The sequence below is a fragment of the Salvelinus namaycush genome, unplaced genomic scaffold, assembly GCF_016432855.1.
Source record: "Salvelinus namaycush isolate Seneca unplaced genomic scaffold, SaNama_1.0 Scaffold35, whole genome shotgun sequence".
Taxonomy (NCBI): Eukaryota; Metazoa; Chordata; class Actinopteri; order Salmoniformes; family Salmonidae; genus Salvelinus; species Salvelinus namaycush.
Window position 1 is genome coordinate 615,218 of NW_024060452.1, and position 23,918 is coordinate 639,135.

Below are 23,918 nucleotides of genomic sequence, written 5' to 3' on the forward strand. Positions count from 1 at the left end.
CGTCTCACAGAACAGCTTGACTATAGACACGTCTCACAGAACAGCTTGACTATAGACACGTCTCACAGAACAGCTGGACTATAGACACGTCTCACAGAACAGCTGGACTATAGATACGTCTCACAGAACAGAACAGCTTGACTATAGACACGTCTCACAGAACAGAACAGCTTGACTATAGACACGTCTCACAGAACAGATTGACTATTGACACGTCTCACAGAACAGATTGACTATAGACACATCTCACAGAACAGCTTGACTATAGACACGTCTCACAGAACAGAACAGCTTGACTATAGACACGTCTCACAGAACAGCTGGACTATAGACACGTCTCACAGAACAGATTGACTATAGACACGTCTCACAGAACAGCTGGACTATAGACACGTCTCACAGAACAGCTGGACTATAGACACGTCTCACAGAACAGCTTGACTATAGACACGTCTCACAGAACAGAACAGCTTGACTATAGACACGTCTCACAGAACAGCTTGACTATAGACACGTCTCACAGAACAGCTTGACTATAGACACGTCTCACAGAACAGATTGACTATAGACACGTCTCACAGAACAGAACAGCTTGACTATAGACACATCTCACAGAACAGCTTGACTATAGACACGTCTCACAGAACAGCTGGACTATAGACACGTCTCACAGAACAGCTTGACTATAGACACGTCTCACAGAACAGCTTGACTATAGACACGTCTCACAGAACAGCTTGACTATAGACACGTCTCACAGAACAGAACAGCTTGACTATAGACACGTCTCACAGAACAGAACAGCTTGACTATAGACACGTCTCACAGAACAGCTTGACTATAGACACGTCTCACAGAACAGAACAGCTTGACTATAGACACGTCTCACAGAACAGAACAGCTTGACTATAGACACGTCTCACAGAACAGCTTGACTATAGACACGTCTCACAGAACAGCTTGACTATAGACACATCTCACAGAACAGCTTGACTATAGACACGTCTCACAGAACAGATTGACTATAGACACGTCTCACAGAACAGATTGACTATAGACACGTCTCACAGAACAGATTGACTATAGACACGTCTCACAGAACAGATTGACTATAGACACGTCTCACAGAACAGCTTGACTATAGACACGTCTCACAGAACAGCTTGACTATAGACACGTCTCACAGAACAGCTTGCCTATAGACATGTCTCACAGAACAGCTTGACTATAGACACGTCTCACAGAACAGAACAGCTTGACAATAGACACGTCTCACAGAACAGAACAGCTTGACTATAGACACGTCTCACAGAACAGAACAGCTTGACTATAGACACGTCTCACAGAACAGAACAGCTTGACTATAGACACGTCTCACAGAACAGAACAGCTTGACAATAGACACGTCTCACAGAACAGAACACCTTGACTATAGACACGTCTCACAGAACAGAACAGCTTGACAATAGACACGTCTCACAGAACAGCTTGACTATAGACACGTCTCACAGAACAGCTTAACTATAGACACGTCTCACAGAACAGCTTGACTATAGACACGTCTCACAGAACAGCTTGACTATAGACACGTCTCACAGAACAGCTTGACTATAGACACGTCTCACAGAACAGCTTGACTATAGACACGTCTCACAGAACAGAACAGCTGGACTATAGACACGTCTCACAGAACAGCTGGACTATAGATACGGCTCACAGAATAGCTTGACTATAGACACGTCTCACAGAACATAACAGCTTGACTATAGACACGTCTCACAGAACAGCTTGACTATAGACACGTCTCACAGAACAGCTTAACTATAGACACGTCTCACAGAACAGCTTGACTATAGACACGTCTCACAGAACAGCTTGACTATAGACACGTCTCACAGAACAACTTGACTACAGACACGTCTCACAGAACAGCTTGACTACAGACACGTCTCACAGAACAGCTGGACTATAGATACGGCTCACAGAACAGCTGGACTATAGACACGTCTCACAGAACAGAACAGCTTGACTATAGACACGTCTCACAGAACAGCTTGACTATAGACACGTCTCACAGAACAGAACAGCTTGACTATAGACACGTCTCACAGAACAGCTTGACTATAGACACGTCTCACAGAACAGAACAGCTGGACTATAGACACGTCTCACAGAACAGCTGGACTATAGATACGGCTCACAGAACAGCTTGACTACAGACACGTCTCACAGAACAGCTGGACTATAGATACGGCTCACAGAACAGCTTGACTATAGACACGTCTCACAGAACAGAACAGCTTGACTATAGACACGTCTCACAGAACAGCTTGACTATAGACACGTCTCACAGAACAGAACAGCTGGACTATAGACACGTCTCACAGAACAGAACAGCTTGACTATAGACACGTCTCACAGAACAGCTGGACTATAGACACGTCTCACAGAACAGCTGGACTATAGACACGTCTCACAGAACAGCTGGACTATAGATACGGCTCACAGAACAGAACAGCTTGACTACAGACACGTCTCACAGAACAGCTGGACTATAGATACGGCTCACAGAACAGAACAGCTTGACTACAGACACGTCTCACAGAACAGCTTGACTATAGACACGTCTCACAGAACAGAACAGCTTGACTACAGACACGTCTCACAGAACAGCTTGACTATAGACACGTCTCACAGAACAGAACAGCTTGACTATAGACACGTTTCACAGAACAGCTTGACTATAGACACGTTTCACAGAACAGCTTGACTATAGACACGTCTCACAGAACAGCTTGACTATAGACACGTCTCACAGAACAGCTTGACTATAGACACGTCTCACAGAACAGCTTGACAATAGACACGTCTCACAGAACAGCTGGACTATAGACACGTCTCACAGAACAGCTTGACTATAGACACGTCTCACAGAACAGCTTGACTATAGACACGTCTCACAGAACAGCTGGACTATAGATACGTCTCACAGAACAACTTGATTATAGACACGTCTCACAGAACAGCTTGACTATAGACACGTCTCACAGAACAGCTTGACTATAGACACGTCTCACAGAACAGCTGGACTATAGACACGTCTCACAGAACAGCTTGACTATAGACACGTCTCACAGAACAGCTTGACTATAGACACGTCTCACAGAACAGCTGGACTATAGACACGTCTCACAGAACAGCTTGATTATAGACACGTCTCACAGAACAGCTGGACTATAGACACGTCTCACAGAACAGCTTGACTATAGACACGTCTCACAGAACAGCTTGACTATAGACACGTCTCACAGAACAGCTGGACTATAGACACGTCTCACAGAACAACTTGATTATAGACACGTCTCACATAACAGCTGGACTATAGACACGTCTCACAGAACAACTTGATTATAGACACGTCTCACAGAACAGCTTGATTATAGACACGTCTCACAGAACAGCTTGACTATAGACACGTCTCACAGAACAGCTTGATTATAGACACGTCTCACAGAACAGCTTGATTATAGACACGTCTCACAGAACAGCTTGACTATAGACACGTCTCACAGAACAGAACAGCTTGACTATAGACACGTCTCACAGAACAGCTGGACTATAGACATGTCTCACAGAACAGCTTGACTATAGACACGTCTCACAGAACAGCTTGACTATAGACACGTCTCACAGAACAGCTGGACTATAGACACGTCTCACAGAACAGCTTGACTATAGACACGTCTCACAGAACAGCTGGACTATAGACACGTCTCACAGAACAGCTTGACTATAGACACGTCTCACAGAACAGCTTGACTATAGACACGTCTCACAGAACAGCTTGACTATAGACAGGTTGAAAAGCAGAAAACCCCAGAGATATTTTATGAAACTAAAGCTTTCATGGCTGTCAAATAGATAAATTAACCAAGTAAATATAATATATATTTGGATATATTAGCATCTATTATAATGGTCTATTGTTGTTAGAAGTGGGATGTCCATGTCTAAAGCAGGGAAGATGGATTTTGACAGAGATGTTACTGTACGCACCTGTGGTGTCATGGTTTTACAGGAGCACAGTATGCAGAGGGTGGAGAACGCTCCCTGTCCTGAACTGACCTGCCCCGAGTCTGAACACATCACCCTTACAGACCGCTGCTGCAAGGTCTGCAGAGGTAGGTCTGGAACACACACACACACACACAGCTATGCATGCACACCACACACACTCACGCACGCACGCACGCGCACACACACGCACGCACACACGCACGCAGGCACGCACGCACGCACGCACGCACACACACACACACACACACACACACACACACACACACACACACACACACACACACACACACACACACACACACACACACACACACACACACACACACACACACACACACACACACACACACACAGATTCTTGGAGTGATAGTGAGGTAGTGTTGAAGCACTGTGTAATAGATAAGGGAGAATGGATATTAAAAGTCGGTCCACTCCCTCCATCTCCTTAGATGATGTATGTCTCCTGCTTGGCTGGTAATGAGGCCTCTCTCTCACGGTGGAACCTGGGCTGTGTCCCAAATGCACTACTTTTAGTGCACTACTTTTGACCTCAGCCGTATGTGCCCTGGTCAAAAGTAGTGCGCTATAAAGGGAATAGGCGATTTGGAACTCCCTCATGATATTACCCACATACACACTAGACGTGGTCAGCACACAGCCATGCATCTCTGTGACAGCAACACATGCTGTTCTATTCCAGTTTCCACCAGGCCTGAACAACATGTTACTGGCCAGTGTTTTTACAGCTAATGCCGGTTTGCCTGAGGCTGATGCCATGCAGTTGTTTGTACACATGCATATACACACACTCTCAGTCAAATGCACACATGTGCACATACACGGACACACACAGGTAAATAGTGCCATACATGCACTCAAACATATTCAGTTGGCCTTGATGTCATGGTTGTTTTCTGTTTCCCTTTGTCTTCTTTCTCTTTTGTTCATGTTGTTGGTTGTTTGTGCATGGGGGGGTCTTGTGGGTGGGGAGTGGAATAATAAATAAATAAATATTATTATTATTATTATTATTTGTATTAGATTTTCTCGGGGGGGGGGGTCTCAGATGGTTACGGGGCAGCTCTTGGGGAACTGTGGGGGGGATCTTGGAGGGCTGGCGGTTGGGAGCTTGGAGGGCTGGGGGTTGGGAGCTTGGAGGGCTGGGGGTTGGGAGCTTGGAGGGCTGGGGGTTGAGAGCTTGGAGGGCTGGGGGTTGGGAGCTTGGAGGGCTGGGGGTTGAGAGCTTGGAGGGCTGGGGGTTGAAAGCTTGGAGGGCTGGCGGTTGGGAGCTTGGAGGGCTGGGGGTTGGGAGCTTGGAGGGCTGGGGGTTGACAGCTTGGAGGGCTGGCGGTTGGGAGCTTGGAGGGCTGGCGGTTGGGAGCTTGGAGGGCTGGCGGTTGAGAGCTTGGAGGGCTGGGGGTTGGGAGCTTGGAGGGCTGGGGGTTGGGAGCTTGGAGGGCTGGCGGTTGGGAGCTTGGAGGGCTGGCGGTTGGGAGCTTGGAGGGCTGGCGGTTGGGAGCTTGGAGGACTGGGGGTTGGGAGCTTGGAGGGCTGGCGGTTGGGAGCTTGGAGGGCTGGCGGTTGAGAGCTTGGAGGGCTGGCGGTTGGGAGCTTGGAGGGCTGGGGGTTGGGAGCTTGGAGGACTGGGGGTTGGGAGCTTGGAGGGCTGGGGGTTGGGAGCTTGGAGGGCTGGGGGTTGGGAGCTTGGAGGGCTGGGGGTTGGGAGCTTGGAGGACTGGGGGTTGGGAGCTTGGAGGGCTAGGGGTTGGGAGCTTGGAGGACTGGGGGTTGAGAGCTTGGAGGGCTGGGGGTTGGGAGCTTGGAGGGCTGGGGGTTGGGAGCTTGGAGGGCTGGCGGTTGGGAGCTTGGAGGGCTGGCGGTTGAGAGCTTGGAGGGCTGGGGGTTGGGAGCTTGGAGGGCTGGGGGTTGAGAGCTTGGAGGGCTGGGGGTTGGGATCTTGGAGGGCTGGCGGTTGAGAGCTTGGAGGGCTGGGGGTTGAGAGCTTGGAGGGCTGGCGGTTGGGAGCTTGGAGGGCTGGCGGTTGGGAGCTTGGAGGGCTGGCGGTTGGGAGCTTGGAGGGCTGGCGGTTGGGAGCTTGGAGGGCTGGGGGTTGGGAGCTTGGAGGGCTGGGGGTTGGGAGCTTGGAGGGCTGGCGGTTGGGAGCTTGGAGGGCTGGCGGTTGGGAGCTTGGAGGGCTGGGGGTTGGGAGCTTGGAGGGCTGGGGGTTGGGAGCTTGGAGGGCTGGCGGTTGGGAGCTTGGAGGGCTGGAGGTTGGGAGCTTGGAGGGCTGGCGGTTGGGAGCTTGGAGGGCTGGCGGTTGGGAGCTTGGAGGGCTGGCGGTTGGGAGCTTGGAGGGCTGGCGGTTGGGAGCTTGGAGGGCTGGGGGTTGGGATCTTGGAGGGCTGGCGGTTGGGAGCTTGGAGGGCTGGCGGTTGAGAGCTTGGGCCGGTGCCTGATGGATCGTTGGTTCAGGTCCCCGTTTTTTGATCTGTCAACGTGCCCTTGAGCAGGGCTTTGACCCTGGTTGCTTCTGTGTGTGTAGCTCTGGATGGGAGTCTGTTAGATGACTAATGTGATGTAGTTGTTGAGCTGCTTCACTGTAAGTATATTGTACGTTTAAAACATTCAATAATATATTGTAATAAATAAAAACAGCATGTTAATGTTCTCTGATGAAGTCTTGTTTCCTCCTGACCTGTGTTCCTGCAGAGTGAACTGTGGTTTCAGCCATACACACCTGTTGTTCTGTCTATCTAGTTATATGTCTATGGCCAGGGGCGAGACAGGGACAAACCGTTTGAGGAAAGAAAGCACGCCTTGTCTAGTATCACACACACACACACACACACACACACACACACACACACACACACACACACACACACACACACACACACACACACACACACACACACACACACACACACACACACACACACACACACACACACAGGTGTAAGACAACCCAGTAAGGGTGATTTATCAGCTGTAGAATGACCAGACAGTATCTGTCTCTTTCCCCCTCCCCCTCTCTCAGGTCATCATTTCTGTGTGGAGGGCCCCAGTCCCAGCTGTGTGGAGAACTCGGAATGTGTGAATCTGGAGGCTGGGTCCTGCTGCAGCTGTAAAGATGGCTACAGCGCCCTGAGGGATGACAGCGCGTACTGTGGAGGTGCAGTACTCTTACTACAACAATGGCATCACTAAGCCAACACTCATTTAAGTCATCTTCATCGCCTCAGTCCATTCTATCTACTAATCCTTGTGATCTTTGGCCATCTTCTCTGTTGTGGCCCAGCTTTGCTGGTTGTGTAAAACTCCAATGCCTCATTTAGAAGTGGTCTTTTGAGACGGATTTCAACCAAAGAATGAATCATTTACCGTTATTGTATGGGGGCTTGGACTTCATTGTTTTTAATGTTTATCTTAGTTTGGGATTACAATCATATACTGTAGTGCTGTGTAAGTAGGTACAGGGATGACTATGGTACTTTAAGCAGGAGAAATTTAGAGGCGTATAATTCAGCTCTTCCAATTCCATCTTTCTTTCCATATATTAATGATCTCTAGGAAACCCTCCATTACTACGACCCCTGACCCCTCCACTCATCAGACCAGCCTCACAGCCATAAATGACCTGTACTACCTCTACGAACCCTGACCCCTCCACTCATCAGACCAGCCTCACAGCCATAAATGACCTGTACTACCTCTACGACCCCTGACCCCTCCACTCATCAGACCAGCCTCACAGCCATAAATGACCTGTACTACCTCTACGACCCCTGACCCCTCCACTCATCAGACCAGCCTCACAGCCTTAGGCCTCTGTCCATTTCACTCCCACCACTGGTGGGTTAAAAATACCCATGGTACATTGCAGCCAGGTTAATTTGCTACAGCGGGCAGTCTCTCCGGTCGTTCATACTGCAAGACTTACTACCTTATTACCCATCATACTCCAACCATGGGGTGGTAAAAATACTCCACGGTACAATGTAGAGCCCCGGTCTATTTAGCATGCCAGTCGCAGACAGACAGTCACCCACCCACCAACCAACTGCTGCTAATGAGAACAGTTGGTCCGGTGATTAGTCAGTGTCTGAGTGTGTGTGCATAATTAAAGATGCTATCATCCCCCCTGTCATTAATTACCAGTGTGTCTAACCTTCTTGCTCTATGGTCCTGCCAGGTTTGTCTCTGTGGCCACTGTGGGTTATGGACTGTGACCTTGTCTAGGGAAGGAGGGAGGGAGGTTTGGCATAAGTCACCACTGGACTCTGGCTTTTGAGAGATCTCTCTCTCTGTCTCTGTTTTGGTCTCTCTCTTTCTCTCTCTCTCTTTCTCTCTCTCTCTTTCTCTCTCTCTCTTTCTCGTTCTCTCTTTCTCGTTCTCTCTTTCTCTTTTTCTCTTTCTCTTTCTCTTTCTCTTTCTCTTTCTCTTTCTCTCTCTCTCTCTCTCTCTCTCTCTCTCTCTCTCTCTCTCTCTCTCTCTCTCTCTCTCTCTCTCTCTCTCTCTCTCTCTCTCTCTCTCTCTCTCTTTCTCTCTCTCTCTCTCTCTCTGGTTCTCTAATGACTATATTCTAATCTGTTCTGTTGCTTTCTGGGAAACATCTATTTAATTTTCTGTTAGGGAGAATACTTGGAAAACCAAAATACTTTACTTTCAACAAGGCGCTGTAAAAGTGTTGGCATGGCAGCTTAAATGTTTTCTAGGTGATTGCACCCCGGGAGTTTGGTTTTCCTATTCTGCCTGATCAAAATAGCACAACTAGTAACAAGAACACGCTCTCTCCTTGATGTCATCATGACTCATTTAAATGGTGAATGTTCGCACATCAGAAAACATCAGCAATCTCGCAGTTGATTGGTTTGAGTTGCGTGTTCTGAGCTCTAATTGGTTTATCCCTGTGAGTGGGTGGGAACTGGGGATGTCATTCTGAACAGATATGGGCGTTAAGGCTTCATAGACTGCTGGGAATACAGATGAAGTCACTTCTTAAATATTTTATTAAAAGCAGTGGAATAGGACACTCAGGGAGATGGAGAGAGAGAGTTTGAAAGACTGTGTGAGAGGGAAAGAAAGACAGAGAGAGAGAGAGGGAGATGAAGACAGAGAGAGAGAGTGTTTCTTGGTGTGTTAAGGAGCACCATCAGACAGGCCAAGTGTGCTGAGCAATAAGCCAAGCATGTAAAACACAAAGAGAACCTTTAGGTGGCTGCAGCCCCAGAGAAAGACGTTCAGAGGTTTGGGACTTGTCTGTCTACCTGAATGTCTGTGGTCAATGCCTGCAGACAGAGGTTTGGGACTTGTCTGTCTACCTGAATGTCTGTGGTCAATGCCTGCAGACAGAGTATAGAGTAGGTCATGTTGGCTTGCCTTGTTGACTTCCTCTGTAAACTCAAGGAGTGACATATTCCTGTCAGGTTCGATCATTCACTCGTGTCTTTCTACATGTCTTCTCCTCTGTTTCGATAACAAGTTGTACACATGATGAATAGACAGGTATTAACAATACCAAGGTCTTCTGCCAAGATGACCTTTCCCTCACAGCTTACAGGGGCGGCAGGTAGCCTACTGGTTAGCGTGTTGGGCCAGTAACCGAAAGGTTGCTAGATCGAATCCCCGAGCTGAAAAGGTAAAAATCTGTTGTTTTGCCCCTGAACAAGGCAGTTAACCCACTGTTCCCCGATAGGCCGTCATTGTAAATAAGAATTTGTTCTTAACTGACTTGCCAGGTTAAATAAAGGTTTTTTAAAAAAGAATGCGAACGAGGTCCTGTTGTCTTTGTTGTGACAGCAGTCATAGCCATCTTTCCAGCCATGAGCACGCCACAGAACAGACCACAGAACAGACCACAGAACAGACCACAGAACAGGCAACAGAACAGACCACAGAACAGACCACAGAACAGAGCACAGAACAGGCAACAGAACAGACCACAGAACAGACCACAGAACAGACCACAGAACAGAGCACAGAACAGAGCACAGAACAGACCACAGAACAGACCACAGAACAGACCACAGAACAGACCACAGAACAGACCACAGAACAGGCCACAGAACAGACCACAGAACAGACCACAGAACAGAGCACAGAACAGGCAACAGAACAGACCACAGAACAGACCACAGAACAGGCCACAGAACAGACCACAGAACAGAGCACAGAACAGGCAACAGAACAGACCACAGAACAGACCACAGAACAGGCCACAGAACAGACCACAGAACAGACCACAGAACAGGCCACAGAACAGGCCATAGAACAGACCACAGAACAGACCACAGAACAGACCACAGAACAGGCAACAGAACAGGCCACAGAACAGGCCACAGAACAGACCACAGAACAGGCCACAGAACAGGCCACAGAACAGACCACAGAACAGACCACAGAACAGACCACAGAACAGGCCACAGAACAGGCCACAGAACAGGCCACAGAACAGACCACAGAACACACCACAGAACAGACCACAGAACAGGCCACAGAACAGGCCACAGAACAGGCCACAGAACAGGCCACAGAACAGACCACAGAACAGACCACAGAACAGACCACAGAACAGACCACAGAACAGGCCACAGAACAGGCCACAGAACAGGCCACAGAACAGGCCACAGAACAGGCCACAGAACACACCACTATACAACAATGAGTCAGCACACAATGGTCCTGCTGTAACATACCATGTTTATTTTAGCTCTCTCACAGTCACACCAACACCACAGGACTGTTGGTGACTATAGTCACACCAGTCAAACCAATACCACAGGACCGTTGGTGACTATAGTCACACCAGTCAAACCAATACCACAGGACCGTTGGTGACTATAGTCACACCAGTCAAACCAATACCACAGGACCGTTGGTGACTATAGTCACACCAGTCAAACCAATACCACAGGACCGTTGGTGACTATAGTCACACCAGTCAAACCAATACCACAGGACCGTTGGTGACTATAGTCACACCAGTCAAACCAATACCAGTCAAACCAATACCACAGGACCGTTGGTGACTATAGTCACACCAGTCACACCAATACCACAGGACCGTTGGTGACTATAGTCACACCAGTCACACCAATACCACAGGACCGTTGGTGACTATAGTCACACCAGTCACACCAATACCACAGGACCGTTGGTGACTATAGTCTGAATGGCAATACTCAGACATGAAAGGATTATGGATATGTGATGCTGTTCTGAAGATTCTGCTTCTTCTCTGAGAGAGAGAGAGAGAGAGAGCGAGAGCGAGACAGAGACAGAGACAGAGACAGAGAGAGAGAGAGAGAGAGAGAGAGAGAGAGAGAGAGAGAGAGAGAGAGAGAGAGAGAGAGAGAGAGAACCGGAGAGGGAGAGAGAGAGAATCGGAGAGGGAGAGAGATAAAAGCGGAGAGGGAGAGAGATAGAAGCGGATTGAGAGAGAGAGAGAGCTGTAGAGAGATCTAAAGAAAGTCTCCTCTTTATTTTTAGTCGTCTGTCCGTCTGTCCGTAGGTCTGCTGCCAGTGAGAGATATGCGGCCTGCTGTGCCAGCCATCCTCCATCCTCCAGCTAGACGCCAACCACCCCCTCCTAGAGAGAAATTTAGAATGACTTTTTCAGGTGTCTGTAGTTAACAGTCATACGGAATATCATTGGTGGCTTACTTGTGACTTACCGCATAATAGTAGAATTTATCTAGCTATTCTTGTTTGTTTGCAAGTGTGTGTGTGTGTGTGTGTGTGTGTGTGTGTGTGTGTGTGTGTGTGTGTGTGTGTGTGTGTGTGTGTGTGTGTTCGTGTGTGTGTGTGTGTGTGTGTGTGTGTGTGTGTGTGTGTGTGTGTGTGTGTGTGTGTGTGTGTGTGTGTGTGTGTGTGTGTGTGTGTGTGTGTGTGTGTGTGTGTAGTACAGGTGTATAGACTTGTAGTCCTACTCTGCACATACTTTGCTGTACAGACAGGACAGGCCAGGTCAGCCTAGATCATGAGCTCAACTCAACCCCTTAATCCAGCCACCCTAGTCATAGACTGTTCTCTCTGCTACCGCACGGCAAGAGGTACCGGAGCGCCAAGTCTAGGTCCAAGAGGCTTCTAAACGGCTTCTACCCCCAAGCCATAAGACTCCTGAACATCTAATCAAATGGCTACCCAGACTATTTGCATTGCCCTCCCCTCTTTTACATCCCTGCTACTCTCTGTTGTTGTCATCAATGCATAGTAACTTTAATAACTCTACCTACATGTACATACTGTACTACCTCAACTAACTGCCCCCGCACATTGACTCTGTACCCCCCCGGTACACCCACCCCCGTATTTTTTCAACTGCATTGTCGGTTAGGGGTTCGTAAGTAAGCATTTCACTGTAATACCTGTTGTATTCAGAGCATGTGACTAATAACATTTGAATTAAACACAGAGAGAATAAAAGCCAGAACGTCATGTATAAAGTGGTCGTCTTGTCGTAGCAGAATGGTTAATGAAGCAGGTCTTGGAGTTAAAGTTGTGAGAGCAATCTACAGTACTGTGTGTAGTCCTTTGAAGTATTCCTACCACGCTGCCAATGGAAACGTGCACCTCTGACCATATTTTAATTTCATTCTTTGAACCATGGACAGTATCATTATTGGATAATATATCCTCCCTCTGGCTTTCTACTGTTGTTTTGCACTATCTCCCGTTAGCTTTATGTCGTGTATCCTTTGTACTTTATTTGTTTCCAAGAGCTCAGAAAGACTCAGAAAGACTCAGAAGCCCAAAGCTAACACTGCAGCAGTTCTGACTTGTTAAATTAGGACTCGTGGGAAAGGTGTTATTTTCATTTTCTTCACTGTAAGGAAACCACATCAGACATCAGAAGAGATTAAAAAATAATAATATTACATTTGTCAATTACCTCAGCAGTTTGAACCGAGTTATAAGTAAAACGTTTGTTCCTGGCTTTCTGTGTACGGAGCTGTCGCCCCCTCCCCCTCTCCTCGCCTCCTCTACTCCCCTCCTCTTCTCTGCAGAATGAACAGAACATTACAGAATGAACAGAACATGGAATGAAAGGAGATGAGGAAATAAACAGATAGTGAGAGAAAGAGAGAAAGAGAGGTAGAGCGAGGGAGAGAGAGAAAGTGAGGGAGAGAGAGAAAGTGAGGGAGAGAAGGAAAGAGAGGTAGAGAGAAAGAGAGGTAGAGAGAGGGAGAGAGAGAAAGAGAGGGAGAGAGAAAGAGAGGTAGAGCGAGGGAGAGAGAGAAAGAGAGGGAGAAGAGAGGGAGAGAGAGAAAGAGGGAGAGAAAGGGAGAGGGTAGTAATCCCAGTATTGCCTGGTTGTTTCAGAGGCTCAGCAGTCAGCACTGGTTGTTCTAAATGATTATCTCTGTTGTTGCAGGTATAGCTATAGCTACCACGTCTGGTCTGCTATAATAACAGACCAGATGTGGTAGCTACAGCTACAGACTGAGCAGCAGAGAGAATCACACAGCGTTTAATAACAGACTAGATGTGGTAGCTATAGACTGAACATGAGAGAGAATCACACAGCGTTTAATAACAGACCAGATGTGGTAGCTATAGACTGAACATGAGAGAGAATCACACAGCTTTTAATAACAGACTAGATGTGGTATCTACAGCTACAGACTGAACAGCAGAGAGAATCACACAGCGTTTATTAACAGACCAGATGTGGTAGCTATAGACTGAACATGAGAGAGAATCACACAGCTTTTAATAACAGACCAGATGTGGTAGCTACAGCTACAGACTGAGCAGCAGAGAGAATCACACAGCGTTTAATAACAGACTAGATGTGGTAGCTATAGACTGAACATGAGAGAGAATCACACAGCGTTTAATAACAGACCAGATGTGGTAGCTATAGACTGAACATGAGAGAGAATCACACAGCTTTTAATAACAGACTAGATGTGGTATCTACAGCTACAGACTGAACAGCAGAGAGAATCACACAGCGTTTATTAACAGACCAGATGTGGTAGCTATAGACTGAACATGAGAGAGAATCACACAGCTTTTAATAACAGACCAGATGTGGTAGCTACAGCTACAGACTGAACAGCAGAGAGAATCACACAGCGTTTAATAACAGACTAGATGTGGTAGCTACAGACTGCACAGCAGAGAGAATCACACAGCGTTTATAACAGACCAGATGTGGTAGCTATAGACTGAACATGAGAGAGAATCACACAGCTTTTAATAACAGACTAGATGTGGTAGCTATAGACCTGAACATGAGAGAGAATCACACAGTGTTTAATAACAGACCAGATGTGGTAGCTATAGACTGAACATGAGAGAGAATCACACAGCTTTTAATAACAGACCAGATGTGGTAGCTACAGCTACAGACTGAACAGCAGAGAGAATCACACAGCGTTTAATAACAGACTAGATGTGGTAGCTATAGCTATAGACTGAACAGCAGAGAGAATCACACAGTGTTTAATAACAGACCAGATGTGGTAGCTATAGACTGAACATGAGAGAGAATCACACAGCTTTTAATAACAGACTAGATGTGGTAGCTATAGACTGAACATGAGAGAGAATCACACAGCTTTTAATAACAGACTAGATGTGGTAGCTATAGCTACAGACTGAACAGCAGAGAGAATCACACAGCGTTTAATAACAGACCAGATGTGGTAGCTATAGACTGAACATGAGAGAGAATCACACAGCTTTTAATAACAGACCAGATGTGGTAGCTACAGCTACAGACTGAACAGCAGAGAGAATCACACAGCGTTTAATAACAGACCAGATGTGGTAGCTATAGACTGAACATGAGAGAGAATCACACAGCTTTTAATAACAGACTAGATGTGGTAGCTACAGACTGAACAGCAGAGAGAATCACACAGCGTTTAATAACAGACTAGATGTGGTAGCTATAGACTGAACATGAGAGAGAATCACACAGCTTTTAATAACAGACCAGATGTGGTAGCTATAGCTACAGACTGAACAGCAGAGAGAATCACACAGCTTTTAATACCAGACCAGATGTGGTAGCTATAGCTACAGACTGCACAGCAGAGAGAATCACACAGTGTTTAATAACAGACTAGATGTGGTAGCTATAGACTGAACATGAGAGAGAATCACACAGCTTTTAATAACAGACCAGATGTGGTAGCTACAGCTACAGACTGAACAGCAGAGAGAATGACACAGCTTTTAATACCAGACCAGATGTGGTAGCTACAGCTACAGACTGAACAGCAGAGAGAATCACACAGCGTTTAATACCAGACCAGATGTGGTAGCTACAGCTACAGACTGAACAGCAGAGAGAATCACACAGCTTTTAATATCAGACCAGATGTGGTAGCTACAGACTGAACAGCAGAGAGAATCACACAGCGTTTAATAACAGACCAGATGTGGTAGCTATAGCTACAGACTGAACAGCAGAGAGATCACACAGCTTTTAATAACAGACAGATGTGGTAACTATAGCTACAGACTGAACAGCAGAGAGAATCACACAGCTTTTATAACAGACCAGATGTGGTAGCTATAGACTGAACATGAGAGATAATCACACAGCTTTTAATAACAGACCAGATTGTGGTAGCTATAGCTATACCTGCATCAGCAGAGAGAATCACACAGCTTTTAATAACAGACCAGATGTGGTAGCTATAGCTATACCTGCAACAGCTGTGTGATTCTCTCTGCTGTTCAGTCTATAACTATAGCTACCAAAATAAGGGCTTATATAGTATTGAAAGCTGCTGAGGATCGCATCTATTTCAATTTCTATATCTACAGACTGGGGTGAACATGGAGCTTTTGAATTGACTGTTGTGACCTTGACAGACAGTGGTTGACGATGTGATTAGAATGGGTTTAAAGAGGATGTTGCTTTGCTTTTCAAAGAACCTGGCGGTCTGTCAGTATAAATGTAAAAATATCCCCACAAGCTCTATTCTGTTTTCAAACATATTTGTTTTGACATGGGGGATCGTATTTGGCTGTTTGAAAATTCAACATGGGATGTCGTGATTCCGGAGTTGTGCGTTGCAAAATCACTGAAGACATGATCTTACCCCAGGTGCCGCGCCGTGCATCTCATAGCGACAGCACCACCATAGAGATGAGTTAGATTCATGGAGATTGAAGATCCCATTCCATTATAGCTACAAGCTGCATGAATACTCATCGACGTGTGTGTGTGTGTGTGTGTGCTTGCGTGCTAGAGGCACTCTGAAGTTTTCCATCATTCCTCTCTCAATGAACAGTGTTCTATAAAAGAGACAGAGCACTTTGCTGTGACACTTCATCCAGATACCTTCAAGTCAAAATCAAATCAAAAATTACATTTTATTTGTCACATGCGCCGAATACAACAGTTGTAGACCTTACCGTGAATGCTTACTTACAAGCCCTTAACCAACAATGCACTTTTAAGAAAATAGAATTAAGAAAATATTTACTAAATAAACTATGAAAATAGTCCGGGAGCAGTCCTATGGCTTGGGGGTAGAAGGTGTTAAGGAGCCTTTTGAACCTAGACTTGGCGCTCCGGTACCGATTGCAGAGTCTTTTGACAATTTTTTGGATGCTCTTGATGGTGCAGCTGTAGAATTGTTTGAGGATCTGGGGACATATGCCAAATCTTTTCAGTCTCCTGAGGGGGAAAAGGTGTGGTCGTGCCCATTTCACAACTTTCTTGTTGTGTTTGGACCAAGATAGTTTGTTGGTGATGTGGACACCAAGGAACTTGAAACCTCTCGACCCGCTCCACTTCAGCCCCGTCAATGTAAATGGGGGGTCTGTTCGGTCCACAATCAGCTCCTTTGTCTTGCTCACATTGACGGAGAGGTTGTTGGCCTGCACCACACTGCCAGGTCTTGGCCTCCACCCCTATAGGCTGTCTCATCGTTGTCGGTGATCGGGCCTACACCATTGTGTCGTCAGCAAATCTAATGATGGTTTTGGAGTCTGCTTGGCTACACAGTCTTGGGGACCAGGGAGTACAGGAGGGGACTAAGCACGCACCCATGAGGGCCCCCGTGTTGAGGATCAGCGTGACAGATGTGTTACCTACTCTTACCACCTGGAGGCGGCCCGTCAGGAGTCCAGGATCCAGTTGCAGAGGGAGGTGTTTTAGTCCCAGAGTCCTTAGCTTAGTGATGAACTTTGTGAGCACTATGGTATTGAACGCTAAGCTGCAGTCAATGAACAGCATTCTAACAGCAGTCAGCTGTCAGGTGTTCCTTTTGTCCAGGAGGGAAAGGGCAGTGTGGTGTGCAATTGAGATTACGTAATCTGTGGATCTGTTGTGGCGGTATGTGAATTGGAGTGGGTCTAGTGTTTCTGGGATGATGGTGTCGATTTGAGCCATGGCCAGCCTTTCAAAGCACTTCATGGCTACCGACGTGAATATTTATGGGGCGGTAGTCATTTAGGCAGTTTACCTTTGCTTTCTTGGGTTACAGGGACTATGGTGGTCTGCTTGAAACATGTAGGTTTTACAGACTGGTTGAAAATGTCAGTGAAGACACTTGCCAGTTGGTCCATGCATGCTCTGAGTACACATCCTCGAATCCGTCTGGCCCTGCGGCCTTGTGAATGTTGATCTGTTGAAAGATCATCGCTCACATCCGGCTACGGAGAGCGTGATCACATAGTCATTACGAAAAGCAGGTGCTATCATACATGCTTCAGTGTCGCTTGCCTCGAAACGAGCATAAAAGGTATTTTGCCCATCTGGTAGGCTCGCGTCACTGGGCAGCTCGTGGCTGGGTTTCCCTAATAGTTTGCAAGCTCAGCCACATCCGACGAGCGTCGGAGCCGGTGTAGTACGATTCAATCTTAGTCCTGTATTGATGCTTTGCCTGTTTGACGGTTTGTCTGAGGGTATAGCGGGATTTCTTGTAAGCATCCGGATTAGTATCCTGCTCCTTGAAAGTAGCAGCTCTACCCTTTAGCTCAGTGCCGATGTTGCCTGTAATCCATGGATCTTGTTGGGATATGTACGGTCACCGAGGGGACAACGTTGTCGATGCACTTACCGATGAAGCCGGTAACTGAGGTGGTATACTCCTCAATGCCACTGGATGAATCCCGGAACATGTTTCAGTCTGTGCTAGCAAAACAGTCCTGTAGCGTAGCATCAGCGTCATCTGACCACTTCCGTTTTGAGCGAATCACTGGTGCTTCCTGCTTTAGTTTTTGTTGTAAGCAAGAATCAGGAGGTTAGAATTATGGTCAGATTTTCCAAATGGAGGGCGAAGGAGAGCTTTGTATACGTGTCTGTGTGTGGAGTAAAGGTGGTCTCGAGTTTTTTATCCTCTGGTTGCACATGTGACTTGTGCAAACAGAGGGTTCTACCTGGAACCAAAAAATGTTCTACCTGGAACCAAAAAGGGTTATCCTATTGGGACAGCCGAAGAACCCTTTTGGAACCATTTTTTCTAAGAGTGTAGGGGAGAACGGATCTGATGGCACTCTAATTTAAAATATATTTCTCCGTTTGAATGATTCTAAAACTGTTAAAACGTTCTAGGACGAGGCAGCATAGTTACTTTCCTTGAACTGAAATGAAAGAGAATGGTTAAAGCCTTGGGATTGGGAAGAGATCTGTCAAGCATGGACTTGATTTAGGAAAGACAATGCAACTGTTCCTCTTTAACAGTTAAATGACCCACCAACTCTGGTTAGAGAGAAAGGATTTGCAGCTATATGTTGATCAGACTGTTGCAAACAGACAATATGGTTTTCAAAGCTTTAGGCCATTGCACAGAAGAGCATGGGAGGATTTGAACTGTCAATTGATTGTGAAAATCATAGTGAACCATGCAGGTTAGAATGTCTGAAGAAAGACAATCAGCTGGTGGGTAGCCTAATCTCAAGACCCAGAACCAGGTGTTAAATGCCCTGGCAGCTACTCAATTTGATGTAACAGTCTGTCATAAGAGACTAGCTGGTGGTTGATGTAACAGTCTGTCATAAGAGACTAGCTGGTGGTTGATGTAACAGAGACTAGCTGGTGGTTGACGTAACAGTCTATCATAAGAGACTAGCTGGTGGTTGACGTAACAGTCTATCATAAGAGACTAGCTGGTGGTTGATGTAACAGTCTGTCATAAGAGACTAGCTGGTGGTTGATGTAACAGTCTGTCATAAGAGACTAGCTGGTGGTTGATGTAACAGTCTGTCATAAGAGACTAGCTGGTGGTTGATGTAACACTCTGTCATAAGAGACTAGCTGGTGGTTGATGTAACAGTCTGTCATAAGAGACTAGCTGGTGGTTGATGTAACAGTCTGTCATAAGAGACTAGCTGGTGGTTGATGTAACAGTCTGTCATAAGAGGCTAGCTGGTGGTTGATGTAACAGTCTGTTATAAGAGACTAGCTGGTGGTTGATGTAACAGTCTGTCATAAGAGACTAGCTGGTGGTTGATGAAACAGTCTATCATAAGAGACTAGCTGGTGGTTGATGTAACAGTCTGTCATAAGAGGCTAGCTGGTGGTTGATGTAACAGTCTGTTATAAGAGACTAGCTGGTGGTTGATGTAACAGTCTGTCATAAGAGACTAGCTGGTGGTTGATGTAACAGTCTGTCATAAGAGACTAGCTGGTGGTTGATGAAACAGTCTGTCATAAGAGACTAGCTGGTGGTTGATGTAACAGTCTGTCATAAGAGACTAGCTGGTGGTTGATGTAACAGTCTGTCATAAGAGACTAGCTGGTGGTTGATGAAACAGTCTATCATAAGAGACTAGCTGGTGGTTGATGTAACAGTCTGTCATAAGAGACTAGCTGGTGGTTGATGTAACAGTCTGTCATAAGAGACTAGCTGGTGGTTGATGAACAGTCTGTTATAAGAGACTAGCTGGTGGTTGATGAAACAGAGACTAGCTGGTGGTTGATGTAACAGTCTGTTATAAGAGACTAGCTGGTGGTTGATGAAACAGTCTGTCATAAGAGACTAGCTGGTGGTTGATGAAACAGTCTGTTATAAGAGACTAGCTGGTGGTTGATGAAACAGAGACTAGCTGGTGGTTGATGTAACAGTATATCATAAGAGACTAGCTGGTGGTTGATGTAACAGTCTGTTATAAGAGACTAGCTGGTGGTTGATGAAACAGAGACTAGGTGGTTGATGTAACAGAGACTAGCTGGTGGTTGATGTAACAGTATATCATAAGAGACTAGCTGGTGGTTGATGTAACAGTCTGTTATAAGAGACTAGCTGGTGGTTGATGTAACAGAGACTAGCTGGTGGTTGATGTAACAGAGACTAGCTGGTGGTTGATGTAACAGTCTGTCATAAGAGACTAGCTGGTGGTTGATGTAACAGTCTATCATAAGAGACTAGCTGGTGGTTGATGTAACAGTATATCATAAGAGACTAGCTGGTGGTTGATGTAACAGTCTGTCATAAGAGACTAGCTGGTGGTTGATGTAACAGTCTGTCATAAGAGACTAGCTGGTGGTTGATGTAACAGTCTGTCATAAGAGACTAGCTGGTGGTTGATGTAACAGTCTGTCATAAGAGACTAGCTGGTGGTTGATGTAACAGTCTGTCATAAGAGCTAGCTGGTGGTTGATGTAACAGTATATCATAAGAGACTAGCTGGTGGTTGATGTAACAGTCTGTATAAGAGACTAGCTGGTGGTTGATGTAACACTCTGTCATAAGAGACTAGCTGGTGGTTGATGAAACAGTCTGTTATAAGAGACTAGCTGGTGGTTGATGTAACAGTCTGTCATAAGAGACTAGCTGGTGGTTGATGTAACAGTCTATCATAAGAGACTAGGGTGGTTGATGTAACAGTCTGTCATAAGAGACTAGCTGGTGGTTGATGTAACAGTCTATCATAAGAGACAAGCTGGTGGTTGATGTAACAGTCTGTCATAAGAGACTAGCTGGTGGTTGATGTAACAGTCTGTCATAAGAGACTAGCTGGTGGTTGATGTAACAGAGACTAGCTGGTGGTTGATGTAACAGTCTGTTATAAGAGACTAGCTGGTGGTTGATGTAACAGTCTGTCATAAGAGACTAGCTGGTGGTTGATGTAACAGAGACTAGCTGGTGGTTGATGAAACAGTCTGTTATAAGAGACTAGCTGGTGGTTGATGAAACAGTCTGTTATAAGAGACTAGCTGGTGGTTGATGTAACAGTCTGTCATAAGAGACTAGCTGGTGGTTGATGAAACAGTCTGTCATAAGAGACTAGCTGGTGGTTGATGTAACAGTCTGTCATAAGAGACTAGCTGGTGGTTGATGTAACAGTCTGTCATAAGAGACTAGCTGGTGGTTGATGTAACAGAGACTAGCTGGTGGTTGATGTAACAGTCTGTCATAAGAGACTAGCTGGTGGTTGATGTAACAGTCTGTTATAAGAGACTAGCTGGTGGTTGATGTAACAGTCTGTCATAAGAGACTAGCTGGTGGTTGATGTAACAGTCTGTCATAAGAGACTAGCTGGTGGTTGATGTAACAGTCTGTCATAAGAGACTAGCTGGTGGTTGATGTAACAGTATATCATAAGAGACTAGCTGGTGGTTGATGTAACAGTCTGTTATAAGAGGCTAGCTGGTGGTTGATGTAACAGTCTGTCATAAGAGACTAGCTGGTGGTTGATGTAACAGTCTGTCATAAGAGACTAGCTGGTGGTTGATGTAACAGTATATCATAAGAGACTAGCTGGTGGTTGATGTAACAGTCTGTATAAGAGGCTAGCTGGTGGTTGATGTAACAGTCTGTCATAAGAGACTAGCTGGTGGTTGATGTAACAGTCTGTCATAAGAGACTAGCTGGTGGTTGATGTAACAGTCTGTCATAAGAGACTAGCTGGTGGTTGATGTAACAGTATATCATAAGAGACTAGCTGGTGGTTGATGTAACAGTCTGTTATAAGAGGCTAGCTGGTGGTTGATGTAACAGTCTGTTATAAGAGACTAGCTGGTGGTTGATGTAACAGTCTGTCATAAGAGACTAGCTGGTGGTTGATGTAACAGTCTGTCATAAGAGACTAGCTGGTGGTTGATGTAACAGTCTGTCATAAGAGACTAGCTGGTGGTTGATGTAACAGTCTGTCATAAGAGACTAGCTGGTGGTTGATGTAACAGTCTGTTATAAGAGACTAGCTGGTGGTTGATGTAACAGTCTGTTATAAGAGACTAGCTGGTGGTTGATGTAACAGTCTGTCATAAGAGACTAGCTGGTGGTTGATGTAACAGAGACTAGCTGGTGGTTGATGTAACAGAGACTAGCTGGTGGTTGATGAAACAGAGACTAGCTGGTGGTTGATGTAACAGTCTGTATAAGAGGCTAGCTGGTGGTTGATGTAACAGTCTGTATAAGAGACTAGCTGGTGGTTGATGAAACAGAGACTAGCTGGTGGTTGATGTAACAGTCTGTTATAAGAGACTAGCTGGTGGTTGATGAAACAGAGACTAGCTGGTGGTTGATGTAACAGTCTGTTATAAGAGGCTAGCTGGTGGTTGATGTAACAGTCTGTATAAGAGACTAGCTGGTGGTTGATGTAACAGAGACTAGCTGGTGGTTGATGAAACAGAGACTAGCTGGTGGTTGATGTAACAGAGACTAGCTGGTGGTTGATGAAACAGAGACTAGCTGGTGGTTGATGAAACAGAGACTAGCTGGTGGTTGATGTAACAGAGACTAGCTGGTGGTTGATGTAACAGTCTGTATAAGAGGCTAGCTGGTGGTTGATGTAACAGAGACTAGCTGGTGGTTGATGTAACAGTCTGTTATAAGAGACTAGCTGGTGGTTGATGTAACAGTCTGTCATAAGAGACTAGCTGGTGGTTGATGTAACAGTCTGTCATAAGAGACTAGCTGGTGGTTGATGAAACAGAGACTAGTTGGTGGGTGGAATACACACATATATTGTTACACAACAGTTCATCACTTTCCATGTTCTAGACATTGGGGGGTCCACTATACAGCTATGTCCTATGGTATATGCTATAGACTAGGAAGAACCAGGTATAGGCTTCATCTGTGTGCAGGACACTGGTTCTTAATCGTATCGCCTGGGGGAGGGTCTGGGTCTTATTGACCTTCCTGTAACAGTCTGTTTGACCCGTTGGTCTGTATTCCAGATATTGATGAGTGTGCTGAGGGGAAGCACTACTGCAGAGAGAACACCATGTGTGTCAATACTCCAGGATCCTTCATGTGCATCTGCCACACTGGATACATCCGGATCGATGACTATTCCTGCACAGGTGAGCCACCCACACACACACACACACACACACACACCACACACACACACACACACACACACCACACACACACACACACACACACACACCACACACACACACACACACACACACACACACACACACACACACACAGACACACCAGTTAAACACATACATCTGCATGGGCACACACACTGTCTGCAGGCCAGACCTCTACAAATGACAGTATTATTGATCAGAGTAAAGCTACTTTACCTTACATTGCATGATTTGACATCATGGTTGTTTGTTTGAGAAGTGGGCTAACATTAGAGGTTAGCTGCTATGTTGGTCTTATGATCTGGTCTTATGTTCATGACTAATTCAAACATGTCTGCTCTAACCTCAGAGGACTTTGAGAGGAGGAGAGGAGAGAGAGAGAGAGAGAGAGAGAGAGAGAGAGAGAGAGAGAGAGAGAGAGAGAGAGAGAGAAGAGAGAGAGAGAGAGAGCGAGAGAGAGTCTCAGTGGGGTTGACATGGCACATTTGCTGTGGATCAGTAATTATAAAGATAATATCTCTAATGCTAGGTAATTTAGCTCCTTCACACTGGAAGCAGATGGCATGGAGTTTAGTCACAGCTTCTATCTGTTCTGTTT

The 23,918-nt window shown here is 46.0% G+C and overlaps 1 protein-coding gene across 1 annotated transcript in view; it reads left to right on the forward strand.

The window, feature by feature from the left end:
- Nucleotides 1-23,299, forward strand: part of LOC120040414 (protein NEL-like) — a gene marked incomplete at its 3' end in the record, with an annotated part of 74,237 nt that extends 50,938 nt beyond the window's left edge. The window contains exons 11-13 of the mRNA XM_038985582.1: nt 4,079-4,181; nt 7,115-7,249; nt 23,174-23,299. Coding sequence (XP_038841510.1) covers nt 4,079-4,181; nt 7,115-7,249; nt 23,174-23,299 — 364 coding nt within the window. The remainder of the gene's footprint in view (nt 1-4,078; nt 4,182-7,114; nt 7,250-23,173) is intronic.
- Nucleotides 23,300-23,918: the final 619 nt, after the last annotated feature.